This window comes from Mauremys reevesii, linkage group 9, assembly GCF_016161935.1.
Source record: "Mauremys reevesii isolate NIE-2019 linkage group 9, ASM1616193v1, whole genome shotgun sequence".
NCBI classification, from domain to species: Eukaryota; Metazoa; Chordata; order Testudines; family Geoemydidae; genus Mauremys; species Mauremys reevesii.
This window is the reverse complement of record NC_052631.1, coordinates 55,954,998-55,971,899: the sequence shown is the minus strand read 5'-3', so window position 1 is coordinate 55,971,899 and position 16,902 is coordinate 55,954,998. Positions and strand designations below refer to the sequence as shown.

Here is a 16,902-nt window from a genome sequence, read left to right as displayed (position 1 = left end):
GGGGATATGCTTGCTCTTTATAAATATATCAGAGGGATTAATATTAGGGAGGGAGAGGAATTATTTAAGCTTAGTACCAATGTGGACACAAGAACAAATGGGTATAAACTGGACATTAGGAAGTTTAGACTTGAAATTAGACGAAGGTTAGACGAAGGCACAAACGCTGCCAACTTAAGTGCAAGAGTGTAATAAGAAAAGCCAAAGAGGAGTTTGAAGAACGGCTAGCCAAAAACTCCAAAGGTAATAACAAAATGTTTTTTAAGTACATCAGAAGCAGGAAGCCTGCTAAACAACCAGTGGGGCCCCTTGACAATGAAAATACAAAAGGAGCACTTAAAGATGATAAAGTCATTGCGGAGAAACTAAATGGATTCTTTGCCTCAGTCTTCACGGCTGAGGATGTTAGGGAGATTCCCAAACCTGAGCTGGCTTTTGTAGGTGACAAATCTGAGGAACTGTCACAGATTGAAGTATCAGTAGAGGAGGTTTTGGAATTAATTGATAAACTCAACATTAACAAGTCACCGGGACCAGATGGCATTCACCCAAGAGTTCTGAAAGAACTCAAATGTGAAGTTGCGGAACTATTAACTAAGGTTTGTAACCTGTCCTTTAAATTGGCTTCGGTACCCAATGACTGGAAGTTAGCTAATGTAACGCCAATATTTAAAAAGGGCTCTAGGGGTGATCCCGGCAATTACAGACCGGTAAGTCTAACGTCGGTACCGGGCAAATTAGTTGAAACAATAGTAAAGAGTAAAATTGTCAGACACATAGAAAAACACAAACTGTTGAGCAATAGTCAACATGGTTTCTGTAAAGGGAAATCGTGTCTTACTAATCTATTAGAGTTCTTTGAAGGGGTCAACAAACATGTGGACAAGGGGGATCCAGTGGACATAGTGTACTTAGATTTCCAGAAAGCCTTTGACAAGGTCCCTCACCAAAGGCTCTTACGTAAATTAAGCTGTCATGGGATAAAAGGAAAGGTCCTTTCATGGATTGAGAACTGGTTAAAGGACAGGGAACAAAGGGTAGGAATTAATGGTAAATTCTCAGAATGGAGAGGGGTAACTAGTGGTGTTCCCCAAGGGTCAGTCCTAGGACCAATCCTATTCAATTTATTCATAAATGATCTGGAGAAAGGGGTAAACAGTGAGGTGGCAAAGTTTGCAGATGATACTAAACTACTCAAGATAGTTAAGACCAAAGCAGATTGTGAAGAACTTCAAAAAGATCTCACAAAACTAAGTGATTGGGCAACAAAATGGCAAATGAAATTTAATGTGGATAAATGTAAAGTAATGCACATTGGAAAAAATAACCCCAACTATACATACAACATGATGGGGGCTAATTTAGCTACAACGAGTCAGGGATAGATCTTGGAGTTATCGTGGATAGTTCTCTGAAGATGTCCACGCAGTGTGCAGAGGCGGTCAAAAAGCAAACAGGATGTTAGGAATCATTAAAAAGGGGATAGAGAATAAGACTGAGAATATATTATTGCCCTTATATAAATCCATGGTACGCCCACATCTCGAATACTGTGTACAGATGTGGTCTCCTCACCTCAAAAAAGATATTCTAGCACTAGAAAAGGTTCAGAAAAGAGCAACTAAAATGATTAGGGGTTTAGAGAAGGTCCCATATGAGGAAAGATTAAAGAGGCTAGGACTCTTCAGTTTGGAAAAGAGAAGACTAAGGGGGGACATGATAGAGGTATATAAAATCATGAGTGATGTTGAGAAAGTGGATAAGGAAAAGTTATTTACTTATTCACATAATACAAGAACTAGGGGTCACCAAATGAAATTAATAGGCAGCAGGTTTAAAACAAATAAAAGGAAGTTCTTCTTCACGCAGCGCACAGTCAACTTGTGGAACTCCTTACCTGAGGAGGTTGTGAAGGTTAGGACTATAACAATGTTTAAAAGGGGACTGGATAAATTCATGGTGGCTAAGTCCATAAATGGTTATTAGCCAGGATGGGTAAGAATGGTGTCCCTAGCCTCTGTTCGTCAGAGGATGGAGATGGATGGCAGGAGAGAGATCATTGATCATTGCCTGTTAGGTTCACTCCCTCAGGGGCACCTGGCATTGGCCACTGTCGGTAGACAGATACTGGGCTAGATGGACCTTTGGTCTGACCCGGTACGGCCTTTCTTATGTTCTTATGTTCTTATGTTTCTAACCATTAGAGGAGTGAAGTTCTGGAACAGCCTTCCAAGGGGAGTAGTGGGGGCAAAAGACATATCTGGCTTTAAGACTAAGCTTGATAAATTTATGGAAGGGATGGTATGATGGGATATGAAGGTCTCTTTCTGGAGTATGTATAATTGGGATTATGTTTTCTAATATGCATTACTTTATATTTATCAACATTGAATTTCGTCTGCCCAGTCACCCGGTTTTGTGAGATCTCTTTGTAACTGTTCACAGTCATCTTTGGACTTAACTATATTGAGTAATTTTGTGTCATCTGCAAATGTTGCCACCTCACTGTTTACCCCTTTTTCCAAATCATATATGAATATGTTGAACAGCCCTGGTCCCAGTACAGACCTTTGGGGAGCCCCATTATTTACCGCTCTCCATTGTGAATTAAATTCCTCCCAAAACTGGAAAAAATGTAGTCAGGACTGTAAACCCTCATAGTTTGTGATCAAAAAGAGCCTTAACTCTGACCCATAGCCCTCTCCTCAATGGACCTATGATTAGTTTGTCATGTCACTATGGTTCACTAGGGATACTGTCTTCTGGTGTAGTTTCTATTCACTTTCAGGAGTAGTTTGAGCCAGATCACAGGGTGACTAAGAGGCACTAATGGGATATTAAAACCACTCTATCCTTAGGATGATGGCTGATGAGTTGAGAATAGTGAATTGTGCATTATGCAGATTGGCCTGGTTGGCTGGCAATGGAATAGTCATTCTAATGTAACATATGTGCAGCATGAGATGAGATGTCCTGTGTCTTGCAGTGAGTGGTTGAAGTGCAAGAGGGTATGTGTTGGAGCTGCTGGCCCATATGTAATGAGACATGAGGCATTTTTGAGGAAATGATAGGGTGCAGACAAGCCTGGATTAACACAGGGGCTTTAGGGGCAGCAGTCCAGGGCCTTGGGCTAAGGGGAGTCCCTGCAAAAATAAATCCATAATTATATACATGAAAATATATATATATAAAAAATGTATGATCTATGGTTTGGGATAGAACAAATCTATTTTACTAACATATCTTATTAAAACAACTTCCTGATCATAATTATCATGTGATAAAATCCAATCATGTGCCATTTCTTATTGCTTGGATCTGTGCGCCTGTGCAGTGGTTTTATAAAAATGTCGGATAATGGTGCATCTAGAAAATATGACAGCGGAGCTCAAAAGAGGAAAGTGCAGAAGTTAAAAATGATTCGTCGGGAACAGTTGTTAAACAAAATACCAAAATTGACAGGCTATTTCAGTAAACCACCAACAAATGCACCAGATATTAATGATTTGGAAAATAAGTCAACGAGCGTCACAAATCCATGCGAGCAAACAACAGCAGCCACAACAGCCAGTCCAGACACAGTCAGCCAGTTTTGGATGAGAGTGAAATAGCTGCATGTGATGAAGGCAAAAACGCAGCTAACTTTGACCCATACAGCACTGATGCAGCACGTTGGGCCCAATAAATGAAACAGCGCACTCTTATTGGATCACAAAGGGGCCAACACTATATCAAAACAAACATTGTGATTTTTCAGTGTCTGAAAAACAGTACAAACACCAGAAATGGTGTTTATTGAAAACCCTCTTCACACATACTCTTCAAAATGGGGAATCTGTACCTCTTGAGTGGCTTCTTTATTCTCCATCGACAGAGTCTGGTTTTTTGTGTGTGTGTGTGTCGATTGTTTGGAGATTCATCCTCTCATACAAGGGCATTTAGTGGTTGTGGCTTTAATGACTGGAAACATGATGCAGTTTGTGTTGTCGAGCATGAGAGTAACATTTGTCACAGAAATGCAATGCTTACCAGGATTTCTCCGACACAAGCCAAAAGGCAAATTGACTCGGAACTGGAAAAATAGTTTAAAACTGACCTTGCTTATTAGAAAAAGGTCCTCAGACGGGTTGTTGCAGTTGTTAAGTTTCTGGCAGAGTGTGGGCTTTCTTTCAAAGGAGACAATGAAACTGTTGGATCCCCCAATAACGGGAATTACTTGGGCGCCTTGGAATTATTGAGTCAGTTTGATCTTTTTCTAAAGGATTAATGATCTGGATGATGGGATGAATTGCACCCTCAGCAAGTTCGCAGATGACACTAAGATGGGGGGAGATGTAGATATGCTGGAGGGTAGGGATAGGGTCCAGAGTTGGAGAATTGGGCCAAAAGAAATCTGATGAGGTTCAACAAGGACAAGTGCAGAGTCCTACACTTAGGAAGGAAGAATCCCATGCACACTACAGACTGTCTTAGCAGCAGTTCAGCAGAAAAGGACCTGGGGATTACAGTGGACGAGAAGCTGGATATGAGTCAGCAGTGTGCTCACGTTGCCAAGAAGGCCAATGGCATATTGGGCTGTATTAATAGGAGCATTGCCAACAGATTGAGGGTGTACAAGTGTTCACCAGGGCTCGACCCTCTCCGGGATGAAGGGGAGCCACACCAGCTCACTACACACCGGGGAGTCCGGGGAAATAGTCCGGCCGGGATCTCCCTCGGCAGTCCTTGCGGCAGTCGCCTGCCCTGCGGGGCAAGAGGCTCAGACCCTTCAGCAGGGCTGAGCCGTCACAAGAGCTATGACCCTGGCCCTAGGTGAGGGCGGGGCAACAAACGCTGAGTCAGGAAGCTCAGGCCCTTAGGCAGGGCTGAGCAACAGTAACAGGCTTCGGCCTCCTCAGGCCAGGGAGAGGGGGAGTCTGCGACCCCGGAATGGGGTGGCAGGGGGGATGCAGGCCCTCCCACTCCACTGCGTCCCAGCCCGGGGCCCTAGCAGCGGCTGACGATCCGCTGGTCAGTCAGTAGGGATCCTGGCCACAACACACTGACATAGGCTCCAGTAATGCTGCAGCCAGACTGGGGTTGGCTGCCCCCGGGCTACTTCCGTACTCCCCCTTGGGACCTACCTGGGTCCTGACATTGGTCTCTGCAGGGTCCAGGAGCATGGACTCGTCGCGGCTGGGGCTTAGTGGCAGGTCCGGCAACTCCTCCGGGAAGTCGGCACAGGGTAGCTCCGGCAGCTACTCCGGGTAGCGGGCGCGGGGGAGCTCCGGCAGCTCCTCCGGGTAGCGGGCGCGGGGGAGCTCCGGCAGCTCCTCCGGCTGCTGGCGCCTGACTGAGCTCTGAGGGCCGGCCTTTATAGTTCCGGGTCGCCGCCTGACCCTTTGAGGGGCGGGATCAGAGCTCCCTAGCTCCGCCCACTCTGGCCTCCGGCTGGGCTCTTCCTCCTCTGGGCTGGAGTGGAGCCACACCACCTCACTACAGAGGTGGTTATTCCCCTCTATTCGGCACTGGTGAGGCCACATCTGGAGTATTGCATCCAGTTTTGGTCCCCCCACTACAGAAGGTATGTGGACAAATTGGAGAGAGTCCAGTGGAGGGCAATGAAAATGATTAGGGGGCTGGGGCACATGACTTACGAGGAGAGGCTGAGGGAACTGGGGTTATTTAGTCTGGAGAAGAGAAGAGTGAGGGGGGATTTGATAGCAGCCTTCAACTACCTGAAGGGGGATTCCAAAGAGGATGGAACGCAGCTGTTCTCAGTGGTGGCAGATGACAGAACAAGGAGCAATGGTCTCAAGTTGCCGGGGGGGAGGTCTAGGTTGGATATTAGGAAACACTATTTCACTAGGAGGGTGGTGAAGCACTGGAATGGGTTACCTAGAGAGGTGGTGGAATCTCCATCCTTAGAGGTTTTTAAGGCCTGGCTTGACAAAGCCCTGGCTGAGATGATTTAGTTGGTGTTGATCCTGCTTTGAGCAGGGGATTGGACTAGATGACCTCCTGAGGTGTCTTCCAACCCTAATATTCTATGATTCTATGAACATTAAAGAAATACGGGAATGCTGGTAAGGAAGGCCTTCATACCTTTCTTATATGATTTGTGAGGAATTTATAACTTTAATGGAACAAAGGGTGCTTTCAGAAATAAACAGTCAGTTGCAGACTGCAAAGAACTTTTCAATTATTGTAGATTCCACTTCTGACATATCCCACGTAGATCAACTTATGTTCATTGTCCGCTATGTGTCACAAGAGGGGCAGATTCAAGAGCGTTTTCTTAAATTTCTCGCAATAACAAGTCAGTTTTGACAGTTTTGCAGAAGATGGACATTGACATAACAAATTGAGATGTCAGTGTTATGACAATGCTAGTAACATGTCAGGGGCATACAAAGGACTGCAATCACAAATTCAGGAGATAAACCCTTTAGTAGAATGGGTACCTTGCACAGCTCACACTCTCAATTTGAGCTTATGCTCAAATAAATGTGTTAGTCTCTAAGGTGCCACAAGTACCCCTGTTCTTTTTACTCTCAATTTAGTTGGGGTTATGAGCATAAACTGCTGCTTGGAGGCAAATACTTTGTTTTGTTCCGTCACTTTTAAATTTCTGCTTGAAATCAACCACTCGCTGGCAAATTGTTACTGCAAGATTAGAGCCAAATGGCAATAAGCGAATCGAAATGTGAAAGCTCTTTCAGGTACAAGGTGGTCAGCACATGCCCAGGCTACAAAAGCACTACAGCTGAATTATGAAAATATTCAGGAATCTCTCCGAAAACTAGCAGACAATCCAAATCGGAACCCAAATATGTGCAACGATGCTCGATTACAGGTCATGAAAATGGACAAAGCTGGAAATTGTTTTTCTTTGCAACCTCTGGAACACATTTCAAGCAACAAGCACTGCACTTCAGGCTTTTGACCTTGACTTGCCTAATGCTGTAAAGTTGGTGGGCTCTTTAAAGGCTTGTGTGGCTGGTCTACAAGTTCAGTTTGACAGCTTTGAAACTACCACTAAACAAATGACACCTCGAGTTTCTCAACAGTATAAATCGGAAAAACACTGTGAATTGAAGTGTAAAAAACAACAGAACGAGTCTAGGGAGCTGGACTGTAAGCTGTCAGGCCTAGAGAAATCTTGCGTGGAGCTTTTCAATGTTATTATTGATAAATCTGTTGCAGAGCTGCATTGCAGGTGTAAGGCATACAAAGGGGTATGCGGCAACTTCAGATGTATGAACTATCTTCATCTACTTTCTGCATCAGAACTAGATGATTCAGCTGTTAAACTACAAAACAAATATAGTACCAACTTACAAGAGGATTTTGCAAATGAACTGGTTCAATTTAGGGAGTTCACAAAACACGAGGAAAACAAAATAGCAAAGACACTACTTCTCAATGTAGATATTGCCTTACGGATTTTTTTGACACTGCCGGTAACTAGCACTGGAGGAGACCAATCGTTTTCAAAACTGGCGCTAATAAAAAACAAGCTGAGGTCAAGAATGGATCAGATGAGACTGAATAATTTGACTCGAATGTCAATAGAGTATGACTTGCTTCATCAGCTGGATTTCAGTTACATCATCGAGGATTTCTCAGCCCTGAAGACCAGAAAGAAACTAATATAACAGCTGTTCTAAGGTAAGAAGTAGGCTATTTTGAATTATCTTAATGATATTCTACATGTTTTAAGACTGAAATGTAAACACAGAACGGCTTTATGTTAATTAAAAGGCAAGTTTAGTATAGAATGAATAGCTTCGATGCCATAATTGTGATCCTTTTCTTTTAAATTAGGATAAAGGCTTGTATACAGGGGCCCCACAAAATCCGGCCCTGGGTGCAGAACTGGGCTCCTAATGGAAAGCTAGTTGCTAGTCAGGACTGGAAGGATGGTGTCACTGCCTTTCCTCCACAATCAATCTTAAATGGCTGGGTTTCTAACACTACTTTTCCATTTAACACAGGCATTGACATCTTGTACTCAGGATCTCAAAAAGTCTTGAATGCTCCCCCTGGCAGTGCCCCTATCTCCTTCAGTGAGCGAGCCAGGTGAGGACAACACCGCCATCCCTGTAGATTGTGAAACATGTGCACGGGGCCAGGGAGGGGTGCTCATGTACACAACACCAGGGCGAGGCAGGCTAAGCAGCCGGTGACTCAGGTCCACAGATGTGTAGAAGCACCTGCACAGGTTGAACAATGTCCCTGTGATGGGTCTGACACCCCAGCACCCCCTTGTGGCAGGGGCAGGCTGGGGGCCTAGCGCCGTGCCACTCACTTGTCCTTCGGTCTGCCCCTGGCAGCCGGCGTATTACGGCCTACCGGCCGGAGTCCATAAACACCCCCTTCGGGGCGGGGCAGCGCGGCCTAGCGGCCGGAGTCCATAAACGCCCCCTTCGGGGCGGGGCAGCACGGCCTAGCGGCCGGAGTCCATAAACGCCCCCTTCGGGGCGGGGCAGCACGGCCTAGCGGCCGGAGTCCATAAACGCCCCCTTCGGGGCGGGGTATTAAGGGGTGGGGTAGGGGGACTCGGGCCCGCCCTCTCCACCGAGCCCCGACCCAGGGCCCTGATTGTGGCAAGCTCTCCTTGCCACCTGCTCGGCGGGGATCCGCCCGCAACACGCCGAGCGGTACTGCAGCTTTAAGGCTGTCAGTCTCTACAATCCCCTGGGTCACTTCCTACCCTGTCTAGCCGGACGTCGGCGTTGTGGGAGCGGTTCCCCCGTAGGTCCCCTCCGGCCGGCGTCCCTCTCCGGGGTCTCCGGTACGGCCTCTGCTCGGCTGACGTCCCGGTCCAGGCTCACTGGCTCTCCTCCCGCAGGAGCTGACGGTCTGCGTCCTTCTCCCCCGGTGGTCAGCCCAGACTGAGCAGACCTGCAGGCTTTTATACCGGTCTGCCAGTTGGAGCATGCCCAGCAGAGCTTCCTGGGCGTGGCTTCCTCTGCTAGCAAAGAAGGGTTAACCCCTGCTGTACCAGTGCGGAGCTGTCCCGCCCCGTCACAGTCCCTGAAAGAGGGGAAAGGTGGCCCACATTCAACCCTCTGTTACACATGGGCAAGTCCAGCCCAAGGTGTTCAAGCACCCAGAAATACCCTCTCTCCCAGTGACTGAGACCATTGATTCCTAGGTGTACAGAAGGGTGATCACTCAGCCCTCCAGCAGCAGGGCTGTCACCCCTGGGGGCAGTGCCGCTGGAATCTAGGGGACCCCTCCCATGAGTCAGCATCACGCCACAGGAGGAAGGGTGGCAGGCTCGGGCCCTATATCATATGAGGGGGGGAGTAAAAGCAGCCGCTGACCAGGCCTGACAACTTCCAATTAAGCCTGAGGTGCAGGCATTACCCCTGCAGCCCCAGCCTGTCAGAGCGTCCCCAGTACACAGGAGCTCTCTGCGCCCGCAGCCGGTTCAAGCTGCAGGAAGTCAGGCACTGGCACTGTCTCACTGGGTCGGTTCTGGCCGGTGCAGTGGCTGCCTTTTTCCCCATGGAGCAGTCAGCGGGATTCCTTTCCATCTCACCATTATCTAATCTGTTGAATCGATCTCGGTCCCAGCGGTTCCTCCGTCAATGTCACATCTGCGTGCTACCCAGGCAACCCCTCCCTTCCCTAGCCAGTGGGAGTAAGCGCGACTAGTTAACAATAACCATATCTACCTCATATATAGCACTTCCCTTGGCAGGTATCAAAGTGCCTTACAGGAGGGCAGTATTGTTATCCCCATTTTACAGGTGGGGAAACTGAGGAACGGAGGGGCCAGGAGTGTATCTGTGTGGTGCATGTAGTGGGAAAACTAAGTAAAGGTTCTGGCTGGAGGGCAGAACTCCTCAGATCAGTTACTCAGCTTTGTCATATCCATGTTGTCAGGAAGAAGATTTTCAGCAGGAGGACGAAGCCACCTTCCTTCTTCCTGGACATGGGCTGGCTGGCCAATTACTGGGGCTGTGACGACAAGCCAAGAATGTGAGGGGCAAGCTTTGGGGTGTCCTGGAAGCAGCTCTCTGACCAGGGATTTAACACACCACGACCTGAGTCCAGATGGGCTTTCATCCAAATCACAAAGCATTTCCACTTCAGTCCAAATTGAAATCCCACCCAAATCCCATCTGAACCCAGCACTCACCCCGGCTCCATAATTGACATCCATTCAGACCTCACAACTTACCTACTTCTCATCTAAACTTCAACCTGACCCCAAACCCCTTGTGTCCACCCTCACCCTAACCCTGAGCTAATCCTCATTCTTCCCCCAAAACTAATTCATGCCCCACCCCCATTACCTCACTAGAAGAGGAGAGGTGAACCAGCGAACACAGTACTTCTCACATAGCACCAACTTACAGCATCCTGCTATCTGCATCCTTGGCATCAGCAGATTCTGGGCTGCTGCTTAGTCTTCATGCAGTTCCAACCTCTGATGTCAGTGTAGTGCCAGGGCCGGCTTTAGGCCAATTCCCCGGAATCAGGCCCCGTGCCTAAGGGGGCCCCACTCCAGGGGTCTTCGGCAGCATTTCAGCAGCGGGGGCCTGGTTCTGGGGGTCTTCGGCAGCATTTTGGCAGCAGGGGGCCTGCTCTGGGGGTCTTCAGCGGTGGGGGGTCCCTTCGCTGCCGCAGAAGACCCAGAGCGAACCCCCCGCCGCCAAAGTGCCCCAAAGCCCTGGATGCCGAGTATTCGAATCGGGCCCCGCGGGTCATAAATCCAGCCCTGGTAGTGACCTCACTTCATTTCATTTTCCCCTTGCTATGATGGGATAGAAAGAGGAGGTCAGGCTGAAGTATGGTTTTTGGTGGCTTAGCCTCCAGGATCTGTCTAGGTTTCAGTATTGATTGTAATGTATTGATGTGATCCAATAATGTATTTAGTCAATGTGGTCATGAGGCCTTCTCCAGCATGTCGCATGTATATTACAGATACCATCATACTGCACCGATCAATAGCTTCTTCAGCCTGAGGGAAGGCTTGGCAATCCTTGCGGAACAGGTGAGCAATGGCAGGAGACACTCGGGCCAGGCAGGCTGGGGAAAAGCAAAGAGAAGGAACATGAGTGGGAAAACGATACTGGGACTATCATCACCGAGCTGGTTGCTGGGATTGCTATTTAGAAATGCAGTTGAAGATAACACTGCTATTTTTTTAAAGTATTTAGGTGCTTAAAGATGCAAACGTAGGCCAGGTGGGATTTTCAAATGGAGCTAGGTATCTGTCTGCCTCTGTAAGCACCTAAATGCCTTTAAAAATCTGTGCTTGGTGCTTATGGAAGAAACCAGCTGGACAGCCCTGGAGACTGAAGTATTTTATTTAACCACAGTATGGGCAGCTGCCAGGCAAACATCCAAGTGTGTGCCTAGTGCCTCTCCAGTTCAATCTCCACCGCCATTCAGTCCTGGCCTCTTGGTGAGCCTGCCAGGCAGGAGACCAACCTTGGGGGAGCTGCTTTTTGTTTTAGAGACGCCCCCAACGACTGGGCTCGGTTTGTGCAGCCACGAGCGGGTAACAAATTGTGGTCATTCCAGACATAGGCTAGATGGAACTGGTGCTTGGGAGGTGAGAGGCCCCATCAAGGGTCACTTGAGCTGCCTTCTCCCCATCAAGATGAAACGTTAAATCGACCTATCTGACCCGGGATTTGTGTCTGCCTGTCACATGCCTGGCCCTGGGATAGTAACCTCCTAGCTAATGGCTGTGCTCTTCTCCCCATTGGCCCAGGGGCTGGAGAACTCCTGGAAGCGTCACAAGGAGAACAGTCTCTACCTGTGTGCAGGGCTGCAGGAGCTGGGTCTCCAGCTCTTTGTGAAGGAACAGGTAGGACTTGGGCTGATATTACTGGACACTGTATAGGACCTGCTGGATCTCACTGATGTTGGTAGATTGACACTGTGGATGAAGTGTCGTCTAGCTGGGCTACAGAGAAAGAGAGCTAAGAGGATAGTTTGGGACAGATGAGGCCAGATCCTCAGCTGGTGTAAATCTGTGTAGCTCCACTGACATTGGCAGAACTACACTGATTGACACCAGCTGGGGATCTCGCCCAGCTCTGAATTTCTCAGGAGGTTTCACATGCTGGGAGATTCCCAGCCAACCCAGGATGGAAAAGCAGGATCGTCCCCATAGAAAGGAATCTTTGTTCCAGACGGCAAAGTTTGCAGCAAGGTACAGAAGGAGTGGGGAAGAGTGGGAAGAGGACTGTTTGCACATGCTCAGAGGAGACCTCCTGCATGGATCTCTCTATTTTTCAGGAGGTGCGGCTCCCGACAATCACCACCTTTGTACTGCCTGAGGGATATGACTGGAAGGAGGTCACAGAGTTTATTATGAATAAACATGCAATTGAGATCTCAGGGGGCCTGGGACCATCAGCAGGGAAGGTAGGTACAAGCTGCCAGCCAAGGTCTGCGAGTGTCTGTGGCTAGTCAGGTACTTGAGCTTGCTACAAATGCTCATATGGATCTCAACAGATTATGGGCCAGGTTCTTTTCTCAGTTCCCTCTGTTATATCTAAAGCAGCTCCATTGACATCACTGGAATGATACTGGTGGAACATCACCCTAGTGCTACATTATATGTGTTTTATGTATCCAACCAAGAACTTGCCTTGATCCTGATAGTACCACCAGTGCCATCAGCCTCCTGGTTCCCTCCTTGCTGCTTAATAAGAACCTCAGGATCCATTGCCCGCAAAGGAACTCCCAGTCTGGTGTCAGGAAGGTACCAAGTGAGCCAGTTTCCTTGACAGAAATGGGTCCTTTCACGTGGGGCCAAGGGATGATTTGGTATCTGAGGATTTCCTTTGCCTTTCGTCTGCCTTTGCTGAGTCCCAATGACTTTCAGCACTGGTCTGGATAGGTTTGTGAAGAGTAGAGTCCAGGAGATGTGCTGAACTCCCAGCTCATCCAATCACAGACTTCTTTCCAAATAGATCCCTCGGGCCTTCCATAGGGAATGCCGCCCAAGACTGATACAAACTGCTGCATCAGGGCTTCATGCACTGAGATCCAGAAACAAGCAAACTTGGAGAAAAAGCTGTCTCGAGATAAGGCCTGGTATGCTGTGCTCTTACAGCCACTTGCGAAATAAGCAGTGACTATTGGGAACCAATAGCAGGGTTTACCACCCTTCTGTAGCAACCACAGTGATACAGATGAGTTGTGCTCCAGTTTCCCTCATGATCCCCAGGGCTGGCCAAGTTGCTCTTCTTCACCTTCCTGCTGCTGCTTCCTACTCCCCTTTCTCAACTGCTGCCAGGGTCTCTATAGAGGTCAGGTGCCCTCCATCAGGCAACTAACTAGACACAGGTGAACTGGACCGATTTCCTCTTAAAGAGGCCAGTTGCTCTGTGAGGGAATTCTAACATAGACATCTGTTTAATTAGGGGCTGTAATAACAAACAACCTCCTCCCCCCCCCCCCAACATACAACATTATGTATGTGGTAGAAGGTGTGTGGCAGAATAGAAGGTGTGTGGTAGAAGGTGTAGCATTTGTAGGTCTTTCCAAGAGAGAATGGAATTGCTTGTAGAAAAAAATTGTGTAAGCAAATTTCGGAGGAGAAGAAAAGCTAGTCTTTGTTCTTTCCATGTTTTCCTTGTTTGTGTCAATGAATGCAAATTAAAAGAGAATACCTAAGGGCTAGTCTACACTTACCTGTCGGGTCGACACGGTGAGTTCGACTTCTCAGAGTTCGAACTATCGCGTCTAATCTAGACGAGATAGTTCGAACTCCCCGCGCGTGCCGGTCGACTCCGGTACTCCACCACTGCAAACGGTGGTGGCGGAGTCGACCTTGGAGCCGCGGACTTCGATGCTGCGGCGTCTGGACGGGTAAGTAGTTCGAACTAGGGTACTTCAAGTTCAGCTACGCTATTCACGTAGCTGAACTTGCATACCCTAATTCGACCCCCGCCCTTAGACAGCTGCATTGAAAAGTCTTTTTCTGTAGGCTTGTTACTAACCAGTCGTTACCCTAAACTGGAAGAGACTAGGGAAAATGGGAAAGTTCAAATGCAATCATTTATTAGAGGAGAGGGAAGCTCCAATAACAGCATGAGATTTATGCTGGCTTTAGGTCAAGTGCTCTGAGCACTTTTTCCAAGCCTCAGTAGAAAGTATACCTTGTTCTGGATTGGGCATAACACTTGTGAGAAGCTTGCAGACTTACAGGGATGAGTTTTTAAGCAAAGCTATTCTTGCAGGGCCTTGGCTAGGAGGACCTAGGTTGACCATTGGTTCCTTATTTTAAGAGCTGTTCCTTATTGGAGGCATGATCCAACTCCTACTGAAGTCAATAGAAAGACTCCCATTGATTTCAATAGGAATTAGATCAACCCAAGTCAATATATGAGGTACTTTTCTCCAGTAGTCATAAGGAATAGTATAACAAGATACAAAGGGATGAATAAAGCATTGGGAGGGGCGGCTCCTTACAAATAAGCTTTGTTTTAGTGTTCATATAATGTCATTTATTATCTCTAACTGTAGGTGGTCACCCTAGGAGGAAAGTTGCTCCTAGGGTGTATTTTATCTTTGGCATACTAGCCAGCAGAGCTAAAGCAGGTGCCACCAAAGAAACTGAAGATTTCTTGTGTTTTCATTTTACTTGTATTTGCTTAAATTACTGATAACAAAAACAATTACATCTACGTGGTCTGATTCCCCCACTGCCATGCACCTTCTGCAGCGTACACTACTGCAATGTGGCTGTGAAGGCAGCTTGACTCCATTTTGATCTGCTACCTTTTTACACCTCCTTTGCATTCACTTTGCCCAGGCATAAGTGACCATACATAGTGCAGGGCACTGGAGAATCCAGCCCATTGTATGGTATGTGTTTAGGAAGTCACTGGTATGGGTCTCACCTCCTCCATGAGCCTTGCATCCCCTGCAGACATGCAACCTGACGTGTCACTGGGCCAACCCTGGAGAACCAATTTGATCTCATCAATATTTACTACATTCTACTGAGTTTCTTTTTTACTCAATTTCAGGTTCTTCGAATAGGACTCATGGGCTATAACTCCACCAAATTCAATGTGGACCGAGCCCTCCATGCCCTGAAAGATGCCCTCCAGCACTGCCACAAGAACAAGCTGTGAGCAGCTCCTAGTGCAGCTGCAGACACAAGTACAGAGAGATCATTTCAGGCCTTGCTAATGCCACTGTCTTCTCCTGAACTCAAGCAGGAGGCTGAAGTGGGGCCACTGCTCTCATTTCCCTCATGTCTGTTGTACCTGTTGAAATATTGATGAGTGCCTGACCAGCTGCAGCACCCTACAGGGGAAAAATGAACCATGCCATACCCAGGGAGCCATGCTCCATTGAGAATTGACTATTTGCAGTGTCAGGTGGATCTGCACATGGATATTGAGAGTTTTTGCTTTATTGATGAATGACCAAGACGTGATCTGGCAGCATTCAGGTGAAGGATGAGGCAAAAGGGATGTGGAGGACTTGGGAGCACAGTGGAACCTGAACCTGCATCAGTGAGAGTGCTGCTGGACACCTCGTTGCTCCCGCCTAGCAGAGACAGCAAGGCCAGAGAGGTGAGCACCAAGCTAAAGTTAAGTCCTGGTCTCCTCAGCCAGGCCCATTCTCTTCCTATGTCCTCCCCCTTTCACACCCTGCCCTCTTTTAAGACAGCAGACATGCAGGCGTGTGCTGAGTGCCAAGGGCTGGCCTGGTGTTTATCTATGCCCTCTGTGCCTGCTCTGTTCACACCTGCCCTCCAGCACAACAGCTTTGCACTCCCTGCTGCACACTGACTTGCAGGCCCATGGATTCCTGGGATCAAGGGTTCATATTCCTCCTCCTTCTTGCCCTCTGCCATGTTAGTCCTTTCAGCATGAGCACAGCAGCCTGGACGGCCTCACAATCCTGCTTACAGTGGTCCCACAAACAGGAAACTACATCATCAAAGCAGACATTACAACCAATCAGGAACTTGGAAGCTCCCTTCAACAGCCAAGCTCTACTGGCACACCCATGCAAAAGCATATGCTATATACATGTGTAAATTCACTGGTGCACAGGGCATGACCCCAGAATAGATCATACTGTGTTAATAAACAGCGACATATGGCACAGCACAGCTTGTGTGTGACTCTGATTTGCTACAGAACAGCATACTTCCCATAGCAGAAGACACGGTACAAGTGACCAGCAATACTAGGAGTAATTCCAGGGGTCATGGCTTACCCTGCACTGACTGGAGCTCAGCTATGCAGCCATGTGGTAGTAGTGTATTTGAGTGTGTCATACACAGAGAACTGTCCTGTGTCCATTCACCTAGCGATTCAAAGGCAGAGGACTGAAAAGGGTCTATGTGCCATGGGTAGCCCCTTCACCTCTCCTGTTCTGGTGACACTCTGGTGTCAACACCTGGCCTCCACCACAAGCTTATTTCAGCTCTGTCCCAACTGCTCTTTTTCCCATTTGTGCAATGTGAAACCAATGAATGTTGGGTTCCCAGCACAGCTGCTGTGATCAAAGCAGTAAAGGCAAACATGGGGGCAACCCATTCAGTTTATGGGTTCAGGGCGTGATCATGTGAGATGAGCTGGCTCAGCTCTGGTCATTAACCACACAGGGCCGGCTCTAGGTTTTTTGCTGCAACAAGCAAAAAAAAATTTGGCTGCCCCCCGTTCCAGCCCTGGGCTCCCCCCTGCACTCCCCTACTGCCCCAGCCCTGGGCTCTTCCCCCCCACACCCACACCCCCTGCCGCCCAGCCCTGGGATCCCCCCTTCCCCACCAGTGCCCCCCCCACACCTCCTGCCACCCCAGCCCTGGGCTCTCCCCCCCCCAAACCTGCACCCTCCTTCTGCCGCAGCCCTGGGTCACTGGTAACTCGCTCCCAGGGTGGGTCATTCAGCAGGAATTTTGGATGTGCGCAAAACACAGAC

At 48.1% G+C, this 16,902-nt stretch overlaps 1 protein-coding gene across 2 annotated transcripts in view; it reads left to right on the top strand.

Annotated features, from left to right (window-relative positions):
- The window catches only part of AGXT (alanine--glyoxylate and serine--pyruvate aminotransferase), a 40,166-nt gene extending 24,084 nt beyond the window's left edge, over nt 1–16,082 (top strand). Inside the window, exons 6-11 of one of the 2 annotated variants that reach the window (XM_039489751.1) lie at nt 7,977–8,061; nt 9,877–9,972; nt 10,921–10,990; nt 11,717–11,812; nt 12,247–12,375; nt 14,991–16,082. In XM_039489751.1, coding sequence (XP_039345685.1) covers nt 7,977–8,061; nt 9,877–9,972; nt 10,921–10,990; nt 11,717–11,812; nt 12,247–12,375; nt 14,991–15,098 — 584 coding nt within the window. In that variant the 3' untranslated portion in view covers nt 15,099–16,082. The remainder of the gene's footprint in view (nt 1–7,976; nt 8,062–9,876; nt 9,973–10,920; nt 10,991–11,716; nt 11,813–12,246; nt 12,376–14,990) is intronic. The other variant, XM_039489752.1, reaches the window with a different exon arrangement.
- Nucleotides 16,083–16,902: the final 820 nt, after the last annotated feature.